The 18,585-nt window shown below is 44.8% G+C and overlaps 1 protein-coding gene across 2 annotated transcripts in view; it reads left to right on the plus strand.

The window, feature by feature from the left end:
* CPNE5 (copine 5) overlaps positions 1-17,888 on the plus strand; it is a 137,040-nt gene extending 119,152 nt beyond the window's left edge. The window contains exons 15-21 of one of the 2 annotated variants that reach the window (XM_079980367.1): positions 7,009-7,055; positions 7,471-7,652; positions 8,573-8,700; positions 9,091-9,193; positions 11,996-12,053; positions 14,364-14,437; positions 16,118-17,888. In XM_079980367.1, the coding sequence (XP_079836493.1) occupies positions 7,009-7,055; positions 7,471-7,652; positions 8,573-8,700; positions 9,091-9,193; positions 11,996-12,053; positions 14,364-14,437; positions 16,118-16,306 (781 nt within the window). In that variant the 3' untranslated portion in view covers positions 16,307-17,888. The remainder of the gene's footprint in view (positions 1-7,008; positions 7,056-7,470; positions 7,653-8,572; positions 8,701-9,090; positions 9,194-11,995; positions 12,054-14,363; positions 14,438-16,117) is intronic. The other variant, XM_079980368.1, reaches the window with a different exon arrangement.
* The last annotated feature ends 697 nt before the right edge of the window (positions 17,889-18,585 follow it).

Below are 18,585 nucleotides of genomic sequence, written 5' to 3' on the forward strand. Positions count from 1 at the left end.
TACGCTAGTGAAAATAACATACAGAAATGGATTATATTAGGGGGGGTCTGCTTGCAAAAATGTGTATGTTAGCCATCACTGCACATAAAATGTGTTTATTACAAGAAATTGTCATAAACAATTAGTGATGAATTTTTGAGCGTGTTTTTTATGAAAAAAACTCAAATTGCTGCAGAAACATGGTGAACCAAATTTTAGATAGAAAAAATGAGATGCTGAGAGAACTGAAATTGACAGGTCCTTCTATTCCTACTGAAGACAGAATACTATGTGTTATTCAGGATCTTTAATGTCATGATAAATTTTTCAGATTTTCAGAACACAGACTCTTGATTTTGAGCTGTGAATTTTTAAAGTGAATTCAAATTTCTATCTCAGAAGTGTTTCCGTTAGAATCAAAGTACCCAGCAAATTGTACAAGCAGAGCAATCCTGAGCATGTCTACCACTAAGCAAGTCCTACCAACTTCAGTGGAGCTTTACTCCCAAGTAACAATGTATAGGATTGTAACCTAACAAAATTTAATATATGTCTGTTCTTTCTGAAGAACAAAAGCTCATGTACTAAAAAAAATACACTTCTTTGGACTATTTGGTGCTCAAAAGCAGAGAAATTATATTTGAATTCCCCAAACCACTTTTTGACTAAAACACAAGTCTTGCTGCTGATACACAAACTGAAAACAGATTTTTAGCTGTTGATTTATTTCCACGTGTAAATTTCTCCCAATGTAACCTGTTTCAATGGGCTGTAGTGAGGTCAAAATGGAGGATAAACAATGTACACAACCCTTAGTGACTTGGTGGAAAGGCAAAATAGAAGTGGTATAAAGGACTATAGCTCCTCCTTCCCATGAAAAATAAATTAAATTGAGAGATTGCAACTAACACAAGCGAGCTTCACCTCAGTGAGGTTTTGAACCCAGTTCTCCTCAGTTCTAGACTGACACTCTAAGCACTACAAAAAGCAGGCTCTCTGAGCCATCACAGTGACATCTTCTTCTGTAACAGCAGTGTGAACTTTTAGTCTCATGCCAGTAAAGGTAAATAAGCCTTCTACAAGCAGGTGCATTTTATATTCTCATGAGATTAGGTGGAAACTTCTAGGGATTTGACCAAAACCCTAAAGGAAAGTGCACAGCCTGCAGAGCCAGGAAGTATATAAAATGCATCACAAAGTTCCACTGATGGAGTCTTTGCTAACAGATAAAATTCAACTGATCTCCCAAAAGATATATGTTAATCTCCTGGGATGACAACCTTCTATGGGGGAAACAGAGTGGCCTGTAATAGAGAAACCAAAGCACATCAAAAATAAAGTCAACTGCTGCCGAAATCCCATAATGGAGAAGAATGAAAGATGGTGAACAATATCAATGTGCTGGGAGGGAAGGTATCTGTACCTGGGAAGATGCATGAGGAAGAAAAACAGTCAGCCACCCTTTACCTAAACATGTTGGTAGTCTGGAAACTTGCTACAAATAAGAAGGGCATCCTGGTCTGGAAAAGACCTTTAAGACACAAGCAACTAAAGAGTAGAAGGCATGGCTGATGATTAGATCAGCAGAGATTGGGTCAGTACTATTTTCTGATTTCATCTTAGAGGATAGAGCCAAACTACTTACCATCTTACACCAAAAGCGGCTGCTTGACGTAGGCCTCTCAGAATGAAAAGAAAAGAAAAATCTCGAACCAATTTTACAGCACTGTCAGACTCCTGGTGACCGTCTGTCCTGTCAACAATTCTGTTTGCCCATCCCTGACAAGTTCCCACATATTTTGAGTATTAGGGATTATGGTTTCCAGGCAGAGCCGAGCACTGGTTTCTATTTAGAAATTAGGCACTGGACGTGATGCTCGCCTTCAGATATGGGCATTTGTGTTGGCTTTGCCTGTTTCAGCCACCCCAGAGTTACACTAGTTCAGCATCCTCCTTGTGCGAGAAAGCAACACTGTCCAGTCACAAAAGATTCTGCCAGAGATCAATTTGCTCCTCTTGAGTGGCAACAGACTCTCGGAATCAATACAAGTTCATTCAGAGCACTTAACAACAATCAGGTTGTTAGGCCTTTATTAACTTGTCAGAAGAATTCCTAAAAGAACAAGATTTAGATTTGATTAAAAAAGGAAAAAAAGCTTAAAGGTCACAGAGATTTCTACAGTTTATTCTGTAACGAAGCAGAGTCAGAATTGTTCATCAGCAAGCAAACACACGTTCCTTGAATTACAGAGCATGGCATTCCCATCCGTTGAAGGCCAGAGCTCTATTACCTCTCCCAAACAAGGAATTAAATATGTTTCCTCTCATAACATTTTTATGGGCTGGAATTCCATCAATTTCATCTCAAAATAAGGTATTTAATTATGCGCCAGTTTAATAGCTTGTTAATTATTCCTTTCCTTTCTTGAGTTATCTGCCCTCTCACTTAGTGGGGGTGAACTGGGATTCCCAACAGGACTATTTTACCAAGCTTGTTTCATATATATATATTTATGATTTTTATATACATTGCAGTAGTAGTTTAACAGTAAATCAAACATTTCAAAACTTGACTTCCCCCTCTTTCTGCAGTTCATTAATTTTTTTATCATAATTCCCTACATATATAAAGTTATATTAAATCCTTCTTTTATTAATCTATTTTCATATATCTATATTTTAAAAACCGCAGGTTATTACAATAGTCCTGCCAGTGTTTTTATCTGTTTGCAATTTGAGTGTAAATATTCAATATATTTCCATTCCTTTATAAAAAGTTTGTTATCCTAGTTTTTTATTCTTCTGGTAAGTTTTGCCATTTCTGCATGATCCATAAATTAAGCTTGTTTCATTCACAGACTGGTGCTGGAGAGCCATTAGCCAGCTAGGCAAAGATTCATTTTCTTTATTACTTCTTTTGCAATACTTTAATGATATTTTTTTTATTAGTATTGAATTTACACTTAGGTCCAGCAATATGTCTATCAATACCTGTGAGAAAGGTTCAGAGGTAATTATGCAGAGAAACAGTGGGAGGAGTTGCCTTCAAGTCCTGCTTTTGGGCTTCCCAGTAGCTTCTTAACAGACAATGTAGGAAACAGGACGATGGACAACATGGAGCCTTGCAAAAGCTGGGTTCTTATGTCCCTGTATTCTTATCCTCAAATCTCCAAGGAAATACCATACCGTTGCCATTTAACTCCAACCTTCTTAATCACACACACACACCCTTTTATGCCCCTGTTGCCTGTATGTGTGTGTGCCTGTGTGTATATATAGTGGCAAATGAGGATCACGCTCCATGTATCTGCACTAGTTCTGGTACCCCAATGGATCTCAGCAGCAAAACAAAAAGTCCTTTCCCACTGGCCTTGTCTCTGCCTATCTAACCAGAAGTTAAAAATGTTATCTTCCATTGACAGCCGCATTCTTTCATTACGGTGGTTGCACAACATCTGAAGGAAGGGTCTGTCATGGGAGCAGCTGATATTGACTGAGGGTAGGAGATGACAGGCTTGGAATTTCATCTGAGAAGGCTGCCAGAGAAATGTCTGCAGGCAGCTTTTTCAGTCATCCCTTTTATCAGCACTAATGTTAGCTGTCCTCTAAACCACTGTTCTTCATCCACTGGGATGGAGCCCAGAAATGGGACTTGCTTCGTACCAGTCCTAGTAAGACAAAGAAAACATAATGTATAACTGATGTGCTGTGCTGTTAGCAATGCCACTTGGCACAGTCACCTGACATTTATAACTATTGGTTTATCATCAGTTATTGAAGACAGTGTAATGCAGCAACAGTTGAATCCTAATCTGGCAACTCTGTACACCATGGGTAGGCAAACTAAGGCCCCGGGGGCCGGATCCAGCCCAATCGCCTTCTAAATTCGGCCTGCAGACGGTCAGGGAATCAGCGTGTTTTTACATGAGTAGAATGTGTGCTTTTATTTAAATGCATCTCTGGGTTATTTGTGGAGCATAGGAATTCGTTAATTTCCCCAACAAAATATAGTCCAGGCCCCCCCCCACAAGGTTTGAGGGACAGTGGACCGGCCCCCTGCTGAAAAAGTTTGCTGACCTTCTGTACCCCATGGGCCAGCAACATGGCAGCCACAGGTACAGAGGTGTCAACAAAGGTTTTCCCTGACGACCATCCCCACCTGCCTTCCACAACAAAATGAGCTTGAAAGAAGCCTTCTTTAACCAATAGAACAGTTACTTCAAGCCTATGTGGAATCCAAAGAAGGTTACATTGGGGAAAGGAGAGGTGTGGTGCCCACAACAACATATCCATTTTGCAAATGTGTCCATGCCCCCACCCCCAAAAAAGGTTGGTGACCCCAGGTGAATACACTTAGGAGCTTAAAGCCCCATAGTACTCAGTTCCAGGGGCATACCTAGGGGTTGGTGAGTTTGGCACCCAGCAATGGCACAGGACCAGGGGCCCTCCTAAATCACACCTTTCCACTCTGGCCCTGAGTAGCTAGGAGCCTGCCTGCCCATCTGCATGTTCCCTGGGCTGCTCCTCCACTGCTCTGGATAGCTGGGCACATCTCCTCGCCTAGAGTGCAAGGGTCAGGAGGTGCCAATACAGCTCCTTGCCAAGGGCACAAGGGAGCCTAGGTACACCTCCGCTCAGTTCTGTGTTGATGTATGGGGATTTGGGCTACAGGTTCCTTAACAGTGAGCCATCACCCGGAAAAGAAGAATTTCATCTTTTCCAGCATTATGCTGTGCCTCTGAAGAAGATAAAGTGGCTGGGCTGTGGTGCGTACTGCATTCATGCCCTAGTTTTCAAATAGGCTCTGGGGAATCATTGAATTAAAAGAAAGATGTTACAAGGGAGCCTCTCAGCCTACTGACATCCTGCAATGAAAAGCAGCATGTTTGGTCTGTGTATTAATTGGGGGTGTTTTACCAACCCTCCCTTTTCATATGTCAAGAGCAACGGCGCTCTAGCCAAGGTCCACTGGCTCAGGCAGAGGACTTGGAGAGTTCAGTTTTGTTTAACCTTGGTCAAGTCAACGAGAACCCAGGCAACCCAGTTTGCCTGATTATGGTTTTGTGGTCTATCATTTGTGGTATAAAATGTGTGTTATGATGCCAGCTGAAAAGATAGCAGGATTTGGTCAAATTGGCCTAATTAGCCAAAAACTATCCAGCAATGGTATAGGGAGACGGGTGGCGCTGTGGGTTAAACCACAGAGCCTAGGACTTGCTGATCAGAAGGTTGCGGTTCGAATCCCTGCGACGGGGTGAGCTCCCATTGCTCATTCCCTGCTCCTGCCAACCTAGCAGTTCGAAAGCACATCAAAGTGCAAGTAGATAAATAGGTACCGCTCCGGCGGGAAGGTAAACGGCGTTTCCGTGCGCTGCTCTGGTTCGCCAGAGTGGCTTAGTCATGCTGGCCACATGACCCGGAAGCTGTATGCTGGCTCCCTCGGCCAATAAAGCGAGATGAGCGCCGCAGCCCCAGAGTTGGTCACGACTGAACCTAATGGTCAGGGGTCCCTTTACCTTTACCTTTACCTTTACCTTTACCTTTACCTTTACCTTTACCTTTACCTTTATCCAGCAATGGTAGCTTTACTCACAGCTTCAGAAGTTTCTGGGACTTGGAGCTGTTGCAGTTGGGAGAAAGGGAAGCAGCTGAGAAATGTGCAATCCTCTTACTCTGGGTGGCCTAGAAGAATCGAGGCTCCACATCTTAAAAATTCCTATTTGGCTTCTGCTGAAAGGATAAAATGGAAGTGTAGAGAACAGCTTGCCATGCGATTAGCTCCTCTGTTTCCCCCTGGAAAGATGGGATTATGTATGAAGAATCAGACTTCTGTTTTTCAACCTGAACAGTAGTAAAGTCACAGGGTTAGGGAGCAATCCCAAGCAGATGTAGTTATTTGGGGGGGGGGGTGCTGGATGAATCCCCCAGGTGCCAATAAGTGGATGCTGACTTTCTTTGCCTGCTGCATTCCTCCCCATAGCCTTTCTCCCCACTATCTAGCTCTAGCTAGGCTCCAATATTATAAATTAACCCAGCCATGGAAAAAACTGAGGGTGGGAGGGTTAGGAGGAATAGGAAGAGGATGGATGGTTCAGCACCCCCATCCCTATAATGATACTGTTATAATAATGTTTTGTGGTGATGACACATTTCCAAAGGCAAGAGCCTGCTGCTCTCACATATATTTGAGAGAAAACACATGTTGGCACAGATTCCTGAGAAGAAACATGTTTGACACCACATGGCAGTGTCAAACATGTTTCTTCTCAGGAATCTGTACCAACATGCAGGAACTCTTTTAACACCCAGTCTTGTGTATGTTTACTCAGAAGTAAGCCCCCACTATGTCCAGCAGGCTTTGCTCTCCAGTACTGTGCAAAAAGCTAAACATTGTCTACGTAGGCTGTTGAGGATCCCAAGGAATATGGTGCCACTATCTGTTGTGTGTGCCTGTTATGTAGGTTGAATCCAGTATTAGTTCTGCTCAGAGTAGACCCATTTATACTGATGGGCAATACTAACTTTGGTATATTAATTCCAGGGATTCTTCTCTGAGTGGAACTTAGTTGGTTAAAACCTTGTGATTTTACTTTTGAACTGTTTTGTTGTTTTAATAAAGAACTTTGTCCTGGTTGCCTTCGGGGACCCCCCCCCCAACCTGACAGTATGAGGTATTAGTTAGAATCCGTGAATAAAATAAATAATATAGAAACATTGGTTGCTCACAAAGTATCTGCCAATTGCTGTGGCCAAGTGTGTATAGAAGGCACATGACAGCATAACCCGTCTTTTTGCATCTTCTCTCAACTCTAAAGAGAGAGATTCAAAAACTGAATCCAACTCTGAATGATTACAAAACGCAAGGTTTGTGGGAGACAGATGGAAAGAGAAAGGAGCCAGGAAAGAGATGGATAAGTGGTGTTCTAGACATTCACTTGGGTTGGTCATTCCACTCAAAGGTTCTGAGCTAATCAAAATGCTTATAGATTTATCAGTCTGACTAAGTAATGTGATGTGACATTTTTTCAGGACGCAGATCAATTTCACAGTGGCCATTGACTTCACAGCTTCCAATGGTAAGTTTTTTACAGCAGATGTCTCGCAGAGCTGCTGTTAAGTTTTTGTTCACTTGATTTCCCAATGTTTAAATAATTCTTTTTGGAGAGGCACGTATTTCTTGAAGTTGTTAAATCTACAGTGCAATCTACAGGCATGTTTTCTCAAAAGTGTTCATTGTGTTCAATTGTACGTCTGCGTAGGACTGTAGCCTAGAGGCATAATACCATATGTGCCTAGTCAGAAATAAGTTATATCACTTTTGCTGCAGTTTACCTCTGAGTAAGTGTGTTGTATCTTCAACCTTGGAAGGTGGGATACATCTTAGGAGCTTCCTCTGTTCCTAAGGCTTCATGCAGACCTCATGAATGCCACACTACAGCCTACCAGACAGTGAAGCAACTACTATTCATTCTCTCTCTCTCTCTTTGGCAGGGAATCCGTCTCAGTCTACTTCCCTTCACTACATGAATCCATACCAGCTCAATGCCTATGCAATGGCACTGAAGGCTGTTGGCGAGATAATCCAGGACTATGACAGTGACAAAATGTTCCCAGCACTTGGGTTTGGAGCCAAAATTCCTCCGGATGGGCGTGTGTCTCATGAGTTCCCCTTGGTATTGACAACCTTCCTTGGAATCAGCACTCAGAAACAGCTTCTTATACTTTGCCTCAAATTGAATCCAGTGGCAGGCAAACGGGACCCAGCTGCCAACATTCCCTGATGAAGGAAAAATCCCCATGTTCTCCTTCAGCAGGAACTTTTCACCAATAGCAGAATCCTTAAATCTATTAGACTAAAATCCTATACACATTTGCTTGGGAGCAAGCTTCATTAAACATAGTAGGAAGTACTCCTGAGCAAACATGAATAGGTTTGCACTATATACCTTTGCTTTCTCATGTGATGGTCTCATCCTTGAAGGCTTACCTGGCAAGGAACATCTGAGAGTCCTGGGGCTGACTTAGATAAGTTTGGGGCTAGTTTCTTTGTCTCTCTTTGAAAAGTTGACATGAGCTTCAGATGCAAAGAAGAATCATCATTTTCATTTGCTGTTGCTGTCCCTCTAAATCCCAAGAGGCAGCTCCCTTTGCATCAGCGTAATATCTGATTGGTGACATTTTTTGCACTCCCATAGCTAGCAGATCCTCTAGCCAATGTATTGATCTCTGCCGATGGTCGTCCATCAGCTGAGCCAAACACTGAGAATGGGGTGGACAGTGGTGGAGAAAGGGGGATGCAGTGGGGGCAGTCCGCCCTGGGTGTCATCCCAGGGGTGTGACAAAATCCCCCCCCCCCGGGCATATCGCTGCCCCACTAATTGCCCCCCAGGCGGATCACTCAGCCCCGTGGGCAGATCGCCCCACCCCCTGGATGGATTGCCCCGCCCCCAGGTGCACAGCATGTGCACCACTCCAGGTGCCCGCCCGAGCGGCTAGCTCTGCCGCTGGGGTGGGGAATCCCAAAAGGGCAATGAATCAGCCACTCTGCCTGGGGAACTTTCACCCTAATTGTCTCTCCCTTTCTCTCCTGCAGAATGGCAATGTTGACAATCCTCATTGTAGTGGAATAGAAGGTATCCTTGAAGCCTATCACCAGAGCCTCAAGACCGTCCAGCTCTATGGTCCAACTAATTTTGCACCGGTGGTTAACCACGTGGCTAGGTATGTCTCATCAGTGCAAGGTATCGTCACAAAGCATGACAAATGCTAGCTGTGGTTGGAAATGACCCGCAGGTACTGAGAATGCAACTCCTATGCTTATGGGCATATTTGGATGGCTGATGATGTTCTGGTAGCTTCTTACAAACCACGAAGCGAGATAACCAGCATAGCCTAATGAAAATGTGGGTTGGTAAAATTCTCCTTACTTCATACCCATGCTATTTTAAACATCCTTTTCAATTCATTATATATGATTTGCCAGTAAGCTTTAACCTTACTACAAGACCATATGTCTTTCAGAATGTGGAGTGTTTAGTTCAGAATTCAGACCACCCTGACAACACTCCTCCCTCTGTTCCTAAATTCTCATGATCTCCTCCCAAATCTCAGGTACGCTGCAGCTGTGCAGGACGGTTCCCAGTATTTCGTTTTGCTCATCATCACTGATGGCGTGATATCGGACATGGCCCAGACAAAAGAAGCTATTGTCAATGTGAGTAGCACAGGTTGGGAGTGTTGTCCCAGGAGTTAAGATCTGCCAACAAACAAAAGTGTAACTGCACCTGCCAGGATGGGGGGTAAAATAGTTTCAGGTAGGCAATGTAATATGCTAGAGAGTTAAGATCCTGGGAATTCAAGCCGGGGGGGCGGGGGCGGGGGGAGCATGTAGCCACAGCACAGATCCTTTCCCACTGCAAAAAGGTCAAACATTCACTAGCCTCACAGGAACTCCACATAAGAGCACTAAATATTATTAAAAAATATATATGCTGTTCCTTCTTTACCTTGTAGCCATTTTCTGCCCACATGTTAACAACATGACTGATACAGCACTTCTAATCAGATTTAGAACTCGCATAGTGCTTAACTTAATTAGTAACCCTGCACAAGCCTGTAAAGTAGACCCACATTTTAAAGGTGAGGATAACCAAATCAAGCAGCAAGCCTAAAGCTTGGGTCTTCCCAACTCACTCTTTTAACCACTGTCTGCCATCCTCTGTTATCTCCTGCCTGATCAAAACAGCTGATGAAAGATTAAGGGTGAGAGAAAATGACTTGCCCAAGGCTAATTTGCCCATTGCTCAGGCAGGCTTTGAACTCAGGCCTCCCAGGCAACTTTGGGTATCAGCTGGACCACATGAACTCACAGCAGCGTCCTATTTGCACCTTAATTGCTTTAAGCACCCAATCACTTCTCTGGGCAATTTTCCTTTTATCTCCTCCTATCCATGTGCTGTGTTGTGGATGAGGGGTGCTCATTATTAAACTGTTCCAGCCCGGCCAGAGATCAGCCCAGCAAAGAACACACTGATGATTACGCCATCTGTGTTTTTAACAGCTAAATACAATCAGTGATTGCTGATGGGGAAGAGAAGGAAGCTTGATAATTGGATAAAAAGACAGTGTGTGTGTTAACAACAACAACAACAACAAAAGAGTTCCTGAAGGTGTTTGGCAGGCAAGCAGAATGGAAAGCACAAAGCGTATCACTGCGATTTCTTTAAATAACACAATGGCAAAGCCCATTAGCAAGCAGGAGAGCATTAGGGTCAGGGAGAGGTCTCAGAAAGGGTTGTTTCTATAAGCAAACAGAAGGGCTTAGCCTATTAAAATTGGAAGAGGCGGCTAAATAAATTGGGTGAATTTGCTCCCTTTTTCTATGGAAGCAGCAGTTCCTTGATAAATCAGTTGTGACAATGGGTTAATTCTGATTCCATGACTATGTTAGTTTAGCACCGTGGAGTGTGAATTGGCTCCCGCCCCATCTCCCGCATGGCAATATTCTCAAAATATTTTGCTACCCATATAAGGACGAAGTGGCATTTTGTGCTTTTTAAAAGGTCCAAAGTCTGCACGTATAAAGTGTGATCAGAGTTAAATATACAAATATGCTGCAAAGGAGTGGGGGTAGGGCTAGACTGGCAATATGCCATTACAACCAGCAGCAAACTTAGCAATGCATTTAAAAAGACAAATCTCTCTTCATTGTTCATACGGAATATGGGGAGCGGGGGAACTCAAAGACCAAGTTCTGCTCCCCCTGGTGTAGTTATTGTGGCGATCACACAGGGTCACAGGACGTTTCACCGTCTATTGATCCCTGTGCCACCACTTTATTTCTCACTGCCACTACCCAGGCCCTACCTGGTACAATACTGAGTCCAATCAGGGTTAAATTGGAACATAAACTTCTATTTATTGCAGTTTAACAAGCGTTTGGTTTCACAAACGGTCACAATTACAATCATTGGGTGCCTATCCAGACCTATAACTTCTGCTGCCGCTCTCACTCACTAAACCACCTCTCAGATTTTACTTGTCTTCCCAGCTCCTAACTGTTCCTGACTCAGCTTATTTCGCTACACTAACTCAACCTCCCCACAGACTCTATCCCAATTCACTCCCACTCCAACCAACCTCCCAACGAACTCTCCCCTTCACCCCTCCTAGAGCTGGTTTTATAGTCCCTCTGACTCCACCCTCCTGGGTTCTGATTGGGTAACCTGTTTAACCTTTTCACCTCCAGCACTCTCATATGTTAATGTCACAGTTATCACAAAAACTGATTTTTGTGAATCGCACATGAGGATCATGTTCTCAATATGGTTAAGAGTTGCACTGCCATGGCTTGCTGGACACCCCACTACTCAAGTTCCACATGTGAACATGTCATTGGGCATTTGAAATTCCACCAGTCATTATATAAATCAGATGTGGGAACACCTTTTCCCCTCCAGGTGTCACTTAACTACAACTCCCTGCATTCTTGGCCATTGGCCATGCTTGCTTGGACTGATGGAAGTTCTAGCTCAGCAGCATCTTTAGGGCCAAAGGTTCTCCTGCCTGATACAAATGAATAACTATAAAATTATTGCACATATGTCTTTAAAAGGCCTAGATCACCATAATCTTCCACTTATAATTCGGACTGGCTTTGGTTCTAGCTTTCTTATATTTCTCTGCCAAAAGCAAGCAACAGCTGCTCTGTTCCCACTTCCCAATATGATTTACCTTTAATGCAAATATTCATAACCAAGCAGTGCTAAAGCTAGCCCAGGGGTAGGGAATCTGGGACTTCCCAGATGTTGTTGCATCCCTGACCACTGGCTGTGCTTGCAACAGACTCCCCATCCCATCTCTGCCCCACACAATCTATGTCCTGATTTCTGACACATCACTTTGCAGCTTTCTGTTTTGAATTCACGCTCTTGTTTTCTCTCTTCCTCTCCTTCCCATATCAACCCCAACCCCCTGCCACACTCATCTTCCTTCCTTCTTTCCTGTTGACTCTCAGGCTGCCAAGCTTCCTATGTCCATAATCATTGTAGGAGTTGGACAGGCTGAATTTGACGGTAAGAACTTTTGTGCAAACAGTCATGAAATATGATGACTTTCAAATGCTTTGGCTGAAAGGCTGAATCCTATGCTCCTGCTACAATGGCAGCTGCTATCCCAGAGGTTAAGGCCAGTAGGAGATACCGTATTTTTCGCTCTATAAGATGCACCAGACCATAAGACACACCTAGTTTTTGGAGGAGGACAACAAGAAAAAGATGTTCTGAATCTCAGAAGCCAGAACAACAAGAGGGACCACTGCGCAGCGAAAGCAGTGATCCTTCTTGCTGTTCTGCAGCCTGCATTCGCTCCATAAGATGCACACACATTTCCCCTTACTTTTTAGGAGGGAAAAGGTGAGTCTTATAGAGCAAAAAATATGGTAGTTGCGATCTATGCTTAGCCAGCAGCAAAACCAACAGAACCATGTCCAGCAATAGGCACTAATATAGCAGTGCTGACAGAAACACCCATAGCAATTCTGGTATCGCCCACCCACTGCAGCTTCGGATACTAGCGGTGACAGTGGATTAGCCATTCTCAGAAAGCAGAAAAACATATATTGTAAATAATACATTGATACCATCCAACCAGATCCTTATCTCCCCCATCTGGCTGAGTTTGGCTGGTGAGTGACCTGTCAGTCACCTGACATCAGTTAATACAATTTTGCCCACATGGTTTGGAATCAAGCCATGCAGGCAAAGGCACGGTGCTTTGCAAGCCCTGGCGTGGTGCTTGCATAGTGGTGTGTGGCATATTTTGCTCTGCATGGGGGAATGACAGTGCCTGCCAACCCCCGTTAGCCCCAACTGCATCTCCACCTGCAGAGGGTAAGTGGGCATGGTGCCAGTGGCAGAGGAAGCCTCTTGGGCACCTGGGGCGGCGCACCCAGGGGCAGGGTGAATCGGCCATAGGTCGGAGGCGTGTGGTGCCCTTAGTAGGGACAGAGCATGCAGTGCCCTTAGGGAAGGACGGAACGGGGGCACCCTACAGCTGGGGTGAGGCAGCAGGCAGACATTGTGGAGCCTGCAGGCACCCGAGATGCATGGCTCTGGCGCGCTGCAGGCCCTGCTGTGAGTGCCGCCTACCATTTTGTCACACCCCCCCAGTGGGGGCACCTGGGGTGGGCCGCACCTACCGCACTCACCCTTGCTACGCCCCTGCATGGTGCTCCTTTGCAAGCAACATCCATGCAGAAAAACCACTTGAAAAGAAGGGTGCTCCTTTGGGTGCAAAGGAGAGTCAGAAGAATTAACTCCACTTCTCTTGGTCAGGGGGACGTAGAGCAAAATTTCCTCCCCACCCTCCTGCTCCTGGCTGAATGCCCAACCCCAAAACTACTTTAGTTCTACAGGTGGTCCCCAGGTTAGCTCAGGGCAGGTGACCCTGATTCGGGACCCCTGCATCCATGACACGGGGCAGATAGGGACAGCTGTGCCCTACAGTCACTATAGATTTGCAAATATTCCTATAGGCATTGAATGATGCATGATTAGCCCAGTGTGATATTCAGTCGTACCTTGGAAGTTGAACAGAATCCATTCCGGAAGTCCGTTCAACTTCCAAAACATTTGGAAACCAAAGCTCAGCTTCTGATTGGCTGCAGAAGCATCCAAAAGCATGCAAAAGGCTGAAAGGCTGTATAATGAAATCAACGGGTAGAATGGTATAGGTAAAGGTACCCCTGCCCGTACGGGCCAGTCGTGTCCGACTCTAGGGTTGTGTGCTCATCTCACTTAAGAGGCTGGGAGCCAGCGCTGTCCGAAGACACTTCCAGGTCACGTGGCCAGCGTGACGAAGCTGCTCTGGCGAGCCAGCACCAGCGCAGCACACGAAAACGCCGTTTACCTTCCCGCTATAAAGCGGTACCTATTTATCTACTTGCACTTAAGGGTGCTTTCGAACTGCTAGGTGGGCAGGAGCTGGGACCAAATGACGGGAGCTCACCCCTCCACGGGGATTCGAACCACTGACCATATGATCGGCAAGTCCTAGGCACTGAGGTTTTACCCACAGCGCCACAGAATATAACAGATTAATTATATCTTGCAGTGAGCAATGAGAAACAGACATTGATAGGGCCATCAGTAGAGCAAATTACAATACACGAAATGAAAATTGAAGGTGGTTTTCCTGCTCTGAAAGAAGATAGTGGAGCTCTTTTCTCAAACTGCCTTTTTCAGATAATGGAACAGCTTATCAGTCATGGCATAGAGGAGTTTTGTTGGCCTCCTGCAGTCTTTTACTCCTTTGCACCCTTACTCATGCTATGTATTATTAACCCACCTTCCTTCCTTCCATTCATCCCTCCCCACAATGGACAGCCATGGTGGAGCTGGATGGAGATGACATTCGAATCTCATCCCGTGGAAAGATTGCAGAACGTGACATTGTCCAGGTATGTTTTTTAATTTTTTTTAAAAATAAACCACAATCTGCCTTGTGTGCCAGTCTTGTTGCAGAACAGGCAAGAGCTGAAGAGCCTCCGTGCTTCAAAGCTGACTTGTGTTAGTCAGTGTGGGGGTTTTCAGCTCACTTTCAGGGTGTCAGGAGACCCAACAGCAGCTGTTACTCTGCTTTCCTGGCAGGCAGTGGAGACTTGTCCAGTGGAAGGAATGGCTTGCTGCCCCACCAACCTTGAACTTGCCCTCAGCCCACCCCCACCTGCCTGCCTGCCTGCCTGCTTACAACCAACCCAGGGGGTGGCACTGCCTGCCAGCTTCCTCCTTCATCTCAGGGTTGCCAGAACTCAACCAGGAGGAGGAAAACTAGGACAAAACCGGGGCAAGTTGGCTCTGCCTGTGGTTGGCTCTGGCTGCACCTACTGTTGCACTCCCCTACCTTCCAGCTCATGAGTCCTAATGGGACACCAGTCACCACTACCAGCAAGGTGGGTCTCTATTGCTTGCTGGGAGGGTGAGGTTGGTGTGGTGTGAACACACTAGCAGAGCCAGTCTGGCATCTTTGCACTGCACTGACTTCCCTGCCCATCCTAGTAAGCAAGAGCAACCCACCTGCTGGCAAGCTAGTATAATGGTTCCACTGCACCAGGCAAACCATTTCTGATCCTCACTGAACTGAATGTGCCAAGACAGGGTTCTCTGAGTTACATGGTTCCCTAGCTCCAGTTGTCTTGCATCACTCTGAATATGCACCTGAGTAGAAGAAAGAAAACAAGGCTGTCAGGGATGGGTGAGAAGTATTGCCAGGGCAACAGCTCAGTGACGGGGCATGTCCTCACATGCAGAACGTGCCAGGCTCAATATTTGGCATCTTCAGTTAAAAGGATGATAGGATAGCAAGGTGCCATGAAAGACCTCTCAGGTACATACTCCAGAGAGCTGCTGCCAGTCAGCTTAGACTGGCCCAAATGCAATAATAGTGTATCTTGATACAAGGCAACTTCCTGTTGGACTATGCTGAAATGGCAAAGCTGGCCAGAAAGCTCAGAAACCAAGAAGACAAAAAATTCCCATTCAAGGAAGAATGGGGGGAAAATTATAGTCTATTTAGGAGACCATTGTAAACAGATGAAAACATTAGCAGGATTTTAATAACACTTATAATGTAACAAACACTATGGACAATATAGAGAGAGAGAGATGTGAAATAATATGCACTTGAAAATGTTGACAGTAGGACCCATGGAAGTCTGGAGATTCAGAGAAATCTCTAAATATGATGATCTATTTGGTATTGTTATAACTTTACTTTTGTAAAAACAAATAAACGTGTGTGGGGTTTTTTAAAAAAAGATACAAGGCAACTTCCTATATTTTCTAATATGTATTTAATTCTGTAGCCCACCCCATCCTGAAGATTTGAGGTGAGTAACAATCAAAAGGCATAGCCTATCAAAAGAGTTTAACTTACCAGAGAGCAGCAAATTCCATTGCAAAGCTGGGGAGGTTTTGGCGCGATCTCTGCCTGGCGAACTGCTCGAGTTTTGCCACCTGTGATCTTTCTATACTAATGCGGTCCAGCCTTCCTGGATCAGGGAAGTCTCTGTTGTAAGGCTATAGATTGCCTTTTGAATGATTTGCCTTTCATGCCTTCGATATACTGTTCTCTCTCCCAGTTTGTCCCATTCCGAGATTACATTGACCGCACAGGAAACCACGTCCTGAGTATGGCTCGGCTGGCTAAGGATGTTCTTGCTGAGATTCCCGACCAGTTCATCTCCTACATGAAGGGACGCGGCATCAAACCCAACCCATCTCCACCTCCGTACACCCCCACAGGCCACACCCTTCAGACAGAAATCTGAACGCCAGGAGAGGAAAGCAGCACTTGGGGGCAGGTGCCTACGAAACACAGGTCACTCTCTTGGATCAGCTCTCAACTTTCTGCGGGCAGACTGACATCCGGGCAGTGATCACACCACAAAATGAAAATCTACAGTGTACTCTTTTCTGCAAAAAAAATAAAAATAAAAATCCTCTCTGAGAGCTGGTTTATTGCTGCCATTCCGGCACACCAATGTGCATCGTTGGAAGGACGGACCAGCCGTGAAACCTGGGGGGAAATAAGGATTTTAATTTCATTTCATTTTCTTAAAGGACAAGACCTGTTGTTGGCAAGTTTCCTCGTTTCCTATTTGGGGAGATCACCGTGGTGAGAGAAGTCCAGCCTGTCTTGGTAGGCCTCATAAGGAGGCACAGATCATTCATTTCTCTATGGTTTGTGTGATGAAGCAGCCCTTTTTTCCATGCATCTTCCCTTGCCCCACCCCTTACAGCTGAATGATTTGGGGTCTTCTTCTTTTTTAAGCCCATGTATAGTCCAGCTGCCACCTCAAGTCTTCTGACACTTCTTCCTCGCTTTGTAACGGCTCAGCTTATGGATTGACCTGGCAGGTTGAATATTGTGATCAAGTGACCGTGTGATGTCGTCTCTTAATGCTGCTGGTGTTGCTGCTGTTCTTTGTACTGCATCCAGTCCCTAAATTGCTTAATTCCCGCCCCCGCCCCCTTATTCTTTGTAAATCTACTTTGACAAATATTTGTGCAGGCCTGGATTGTTTGTTCCTTGCTTGTTTGGTTTTTGTGACTCTGTTAAGTCCCTTTTGCATTTTTTAACCCCTGGTTTTCAGCAAATTGCTGTCTAGATTTGATATCTGAGAAGGTATTATTGTGCAGGGCATGAGAGAGAGAGAGAGAGAGAGAGAGAGAGAGAGAGAGAGAGAGAGAGAGAGAATAAATGGGCCTTATTTTTGACCACTTCGCACTTCTGCCCATCAGAGTGATAACTTACAAGTGGTATCCTCAGTCAGGATGATCTTGAAGTTTGGGCTTCATAGAGTGTGTTCATAGAGTGACAGGAAAAGTTACTTCCCAGGGTTATGTAGGAATGGGCATAGCTCCTGTGTTGCACTTTGGTATGTCCTTTCTTCATTTCAGCCTTTGCAGAACATGGACCTGCTATATAAAAACTCCAGCTTGGCATGGATCAGAAAAGCTGCATATAACTCTGAAAGCTGCTCTCCCCACCTGGTGCTCTCCAGATGTTTTGAGCTGCAATTCCCATCAGCTCCAGGCAGCGCCCAGTGAGGCTTGTAACTCAAAACATCTGGCAGACAGCAATTTGGGGAGGCTGTTCTAAAGCAGTGGTGACCTACCAGATGTTGCTGGACTCAGCTCCCATCATCCCTGACCATGCTGACTGGGGCTGACAGGAATTGGATTCCAACATGATCTGGAGGACCACAAGGTCTCCTGCTGTGCTCTGACACAAAACCATACTCAGACTCGTAGAATTTTCCAAACTCTCCCCTGGAAAGCCCCTGGAAAGGTTAGCGGGGTTTTGTGTTTGTTAAAAAAATTGTTTATGTACATATTTATTTCCATTTATATCCCTGTCCAGAAATTATAGACAAGTGCCCTTTTAATGATTTTGATTCACTCATGGATGAAGCCCTCACCCATTTATTTATTTATTTATTTATTTATTTATTTATTTATTTATTTATTATTTCATTTATTTATTTATTAAATTTGTATACCTCCCTTCACCACAAGATCTCAGGGCAGGTTGCAGAATAAAAATACAAGTAAATAATTAAAACAAAAATAAAATAACGCTGCCCCTTTCCCACAGACACATTTAAAAAGCTGTAGAATACTAATCAGCCAAAGGTCTGGTTGACGAGAAATGTTTTTGCCTGGTGCCCTAAAGTATATGATGCAGGTGCCAGGAGAACCTCACTGGGGAGAGCATTCCATATATGGGGGGCCACTGCAGAGAAGGCTGGTTCTCGTGTTGCCACACTCTGGGCCTCACGTGGAAGAGACACACAAAGGGAAGCCATTAATCCAGCCCATCAACTGCCCCACCTGCAGACGTCAAAGAGAAGTAGAGCTGTGTGTCACCAGCGTATTGCTGGCATATTGCCCGTTGCCACTTCCTCCTTATTTACCACTCCTTCACCTGTATTGTCTCTCAGTATTCCAGATCCAGTTCCCTTACCCCAATCACTAACCAACCGTACTACCAGGGTATTTCATTCTCTCTCGCATATCTACCTTCCAGAGCAGCACTGATTCCCAA

Source organism: Podarcis cretensis (assembly GCF_951804945.1).
Source record: "Podarcis cretensis genome assembly, chromosome: 6".
Classification (NCBI taxonomy): domain Eukaryota; kingdom Metazoa; phylum Chordata; class Lepidosauria; order Squamata; family Lacertidae; genus Podarcis; species Podarcis cretensis.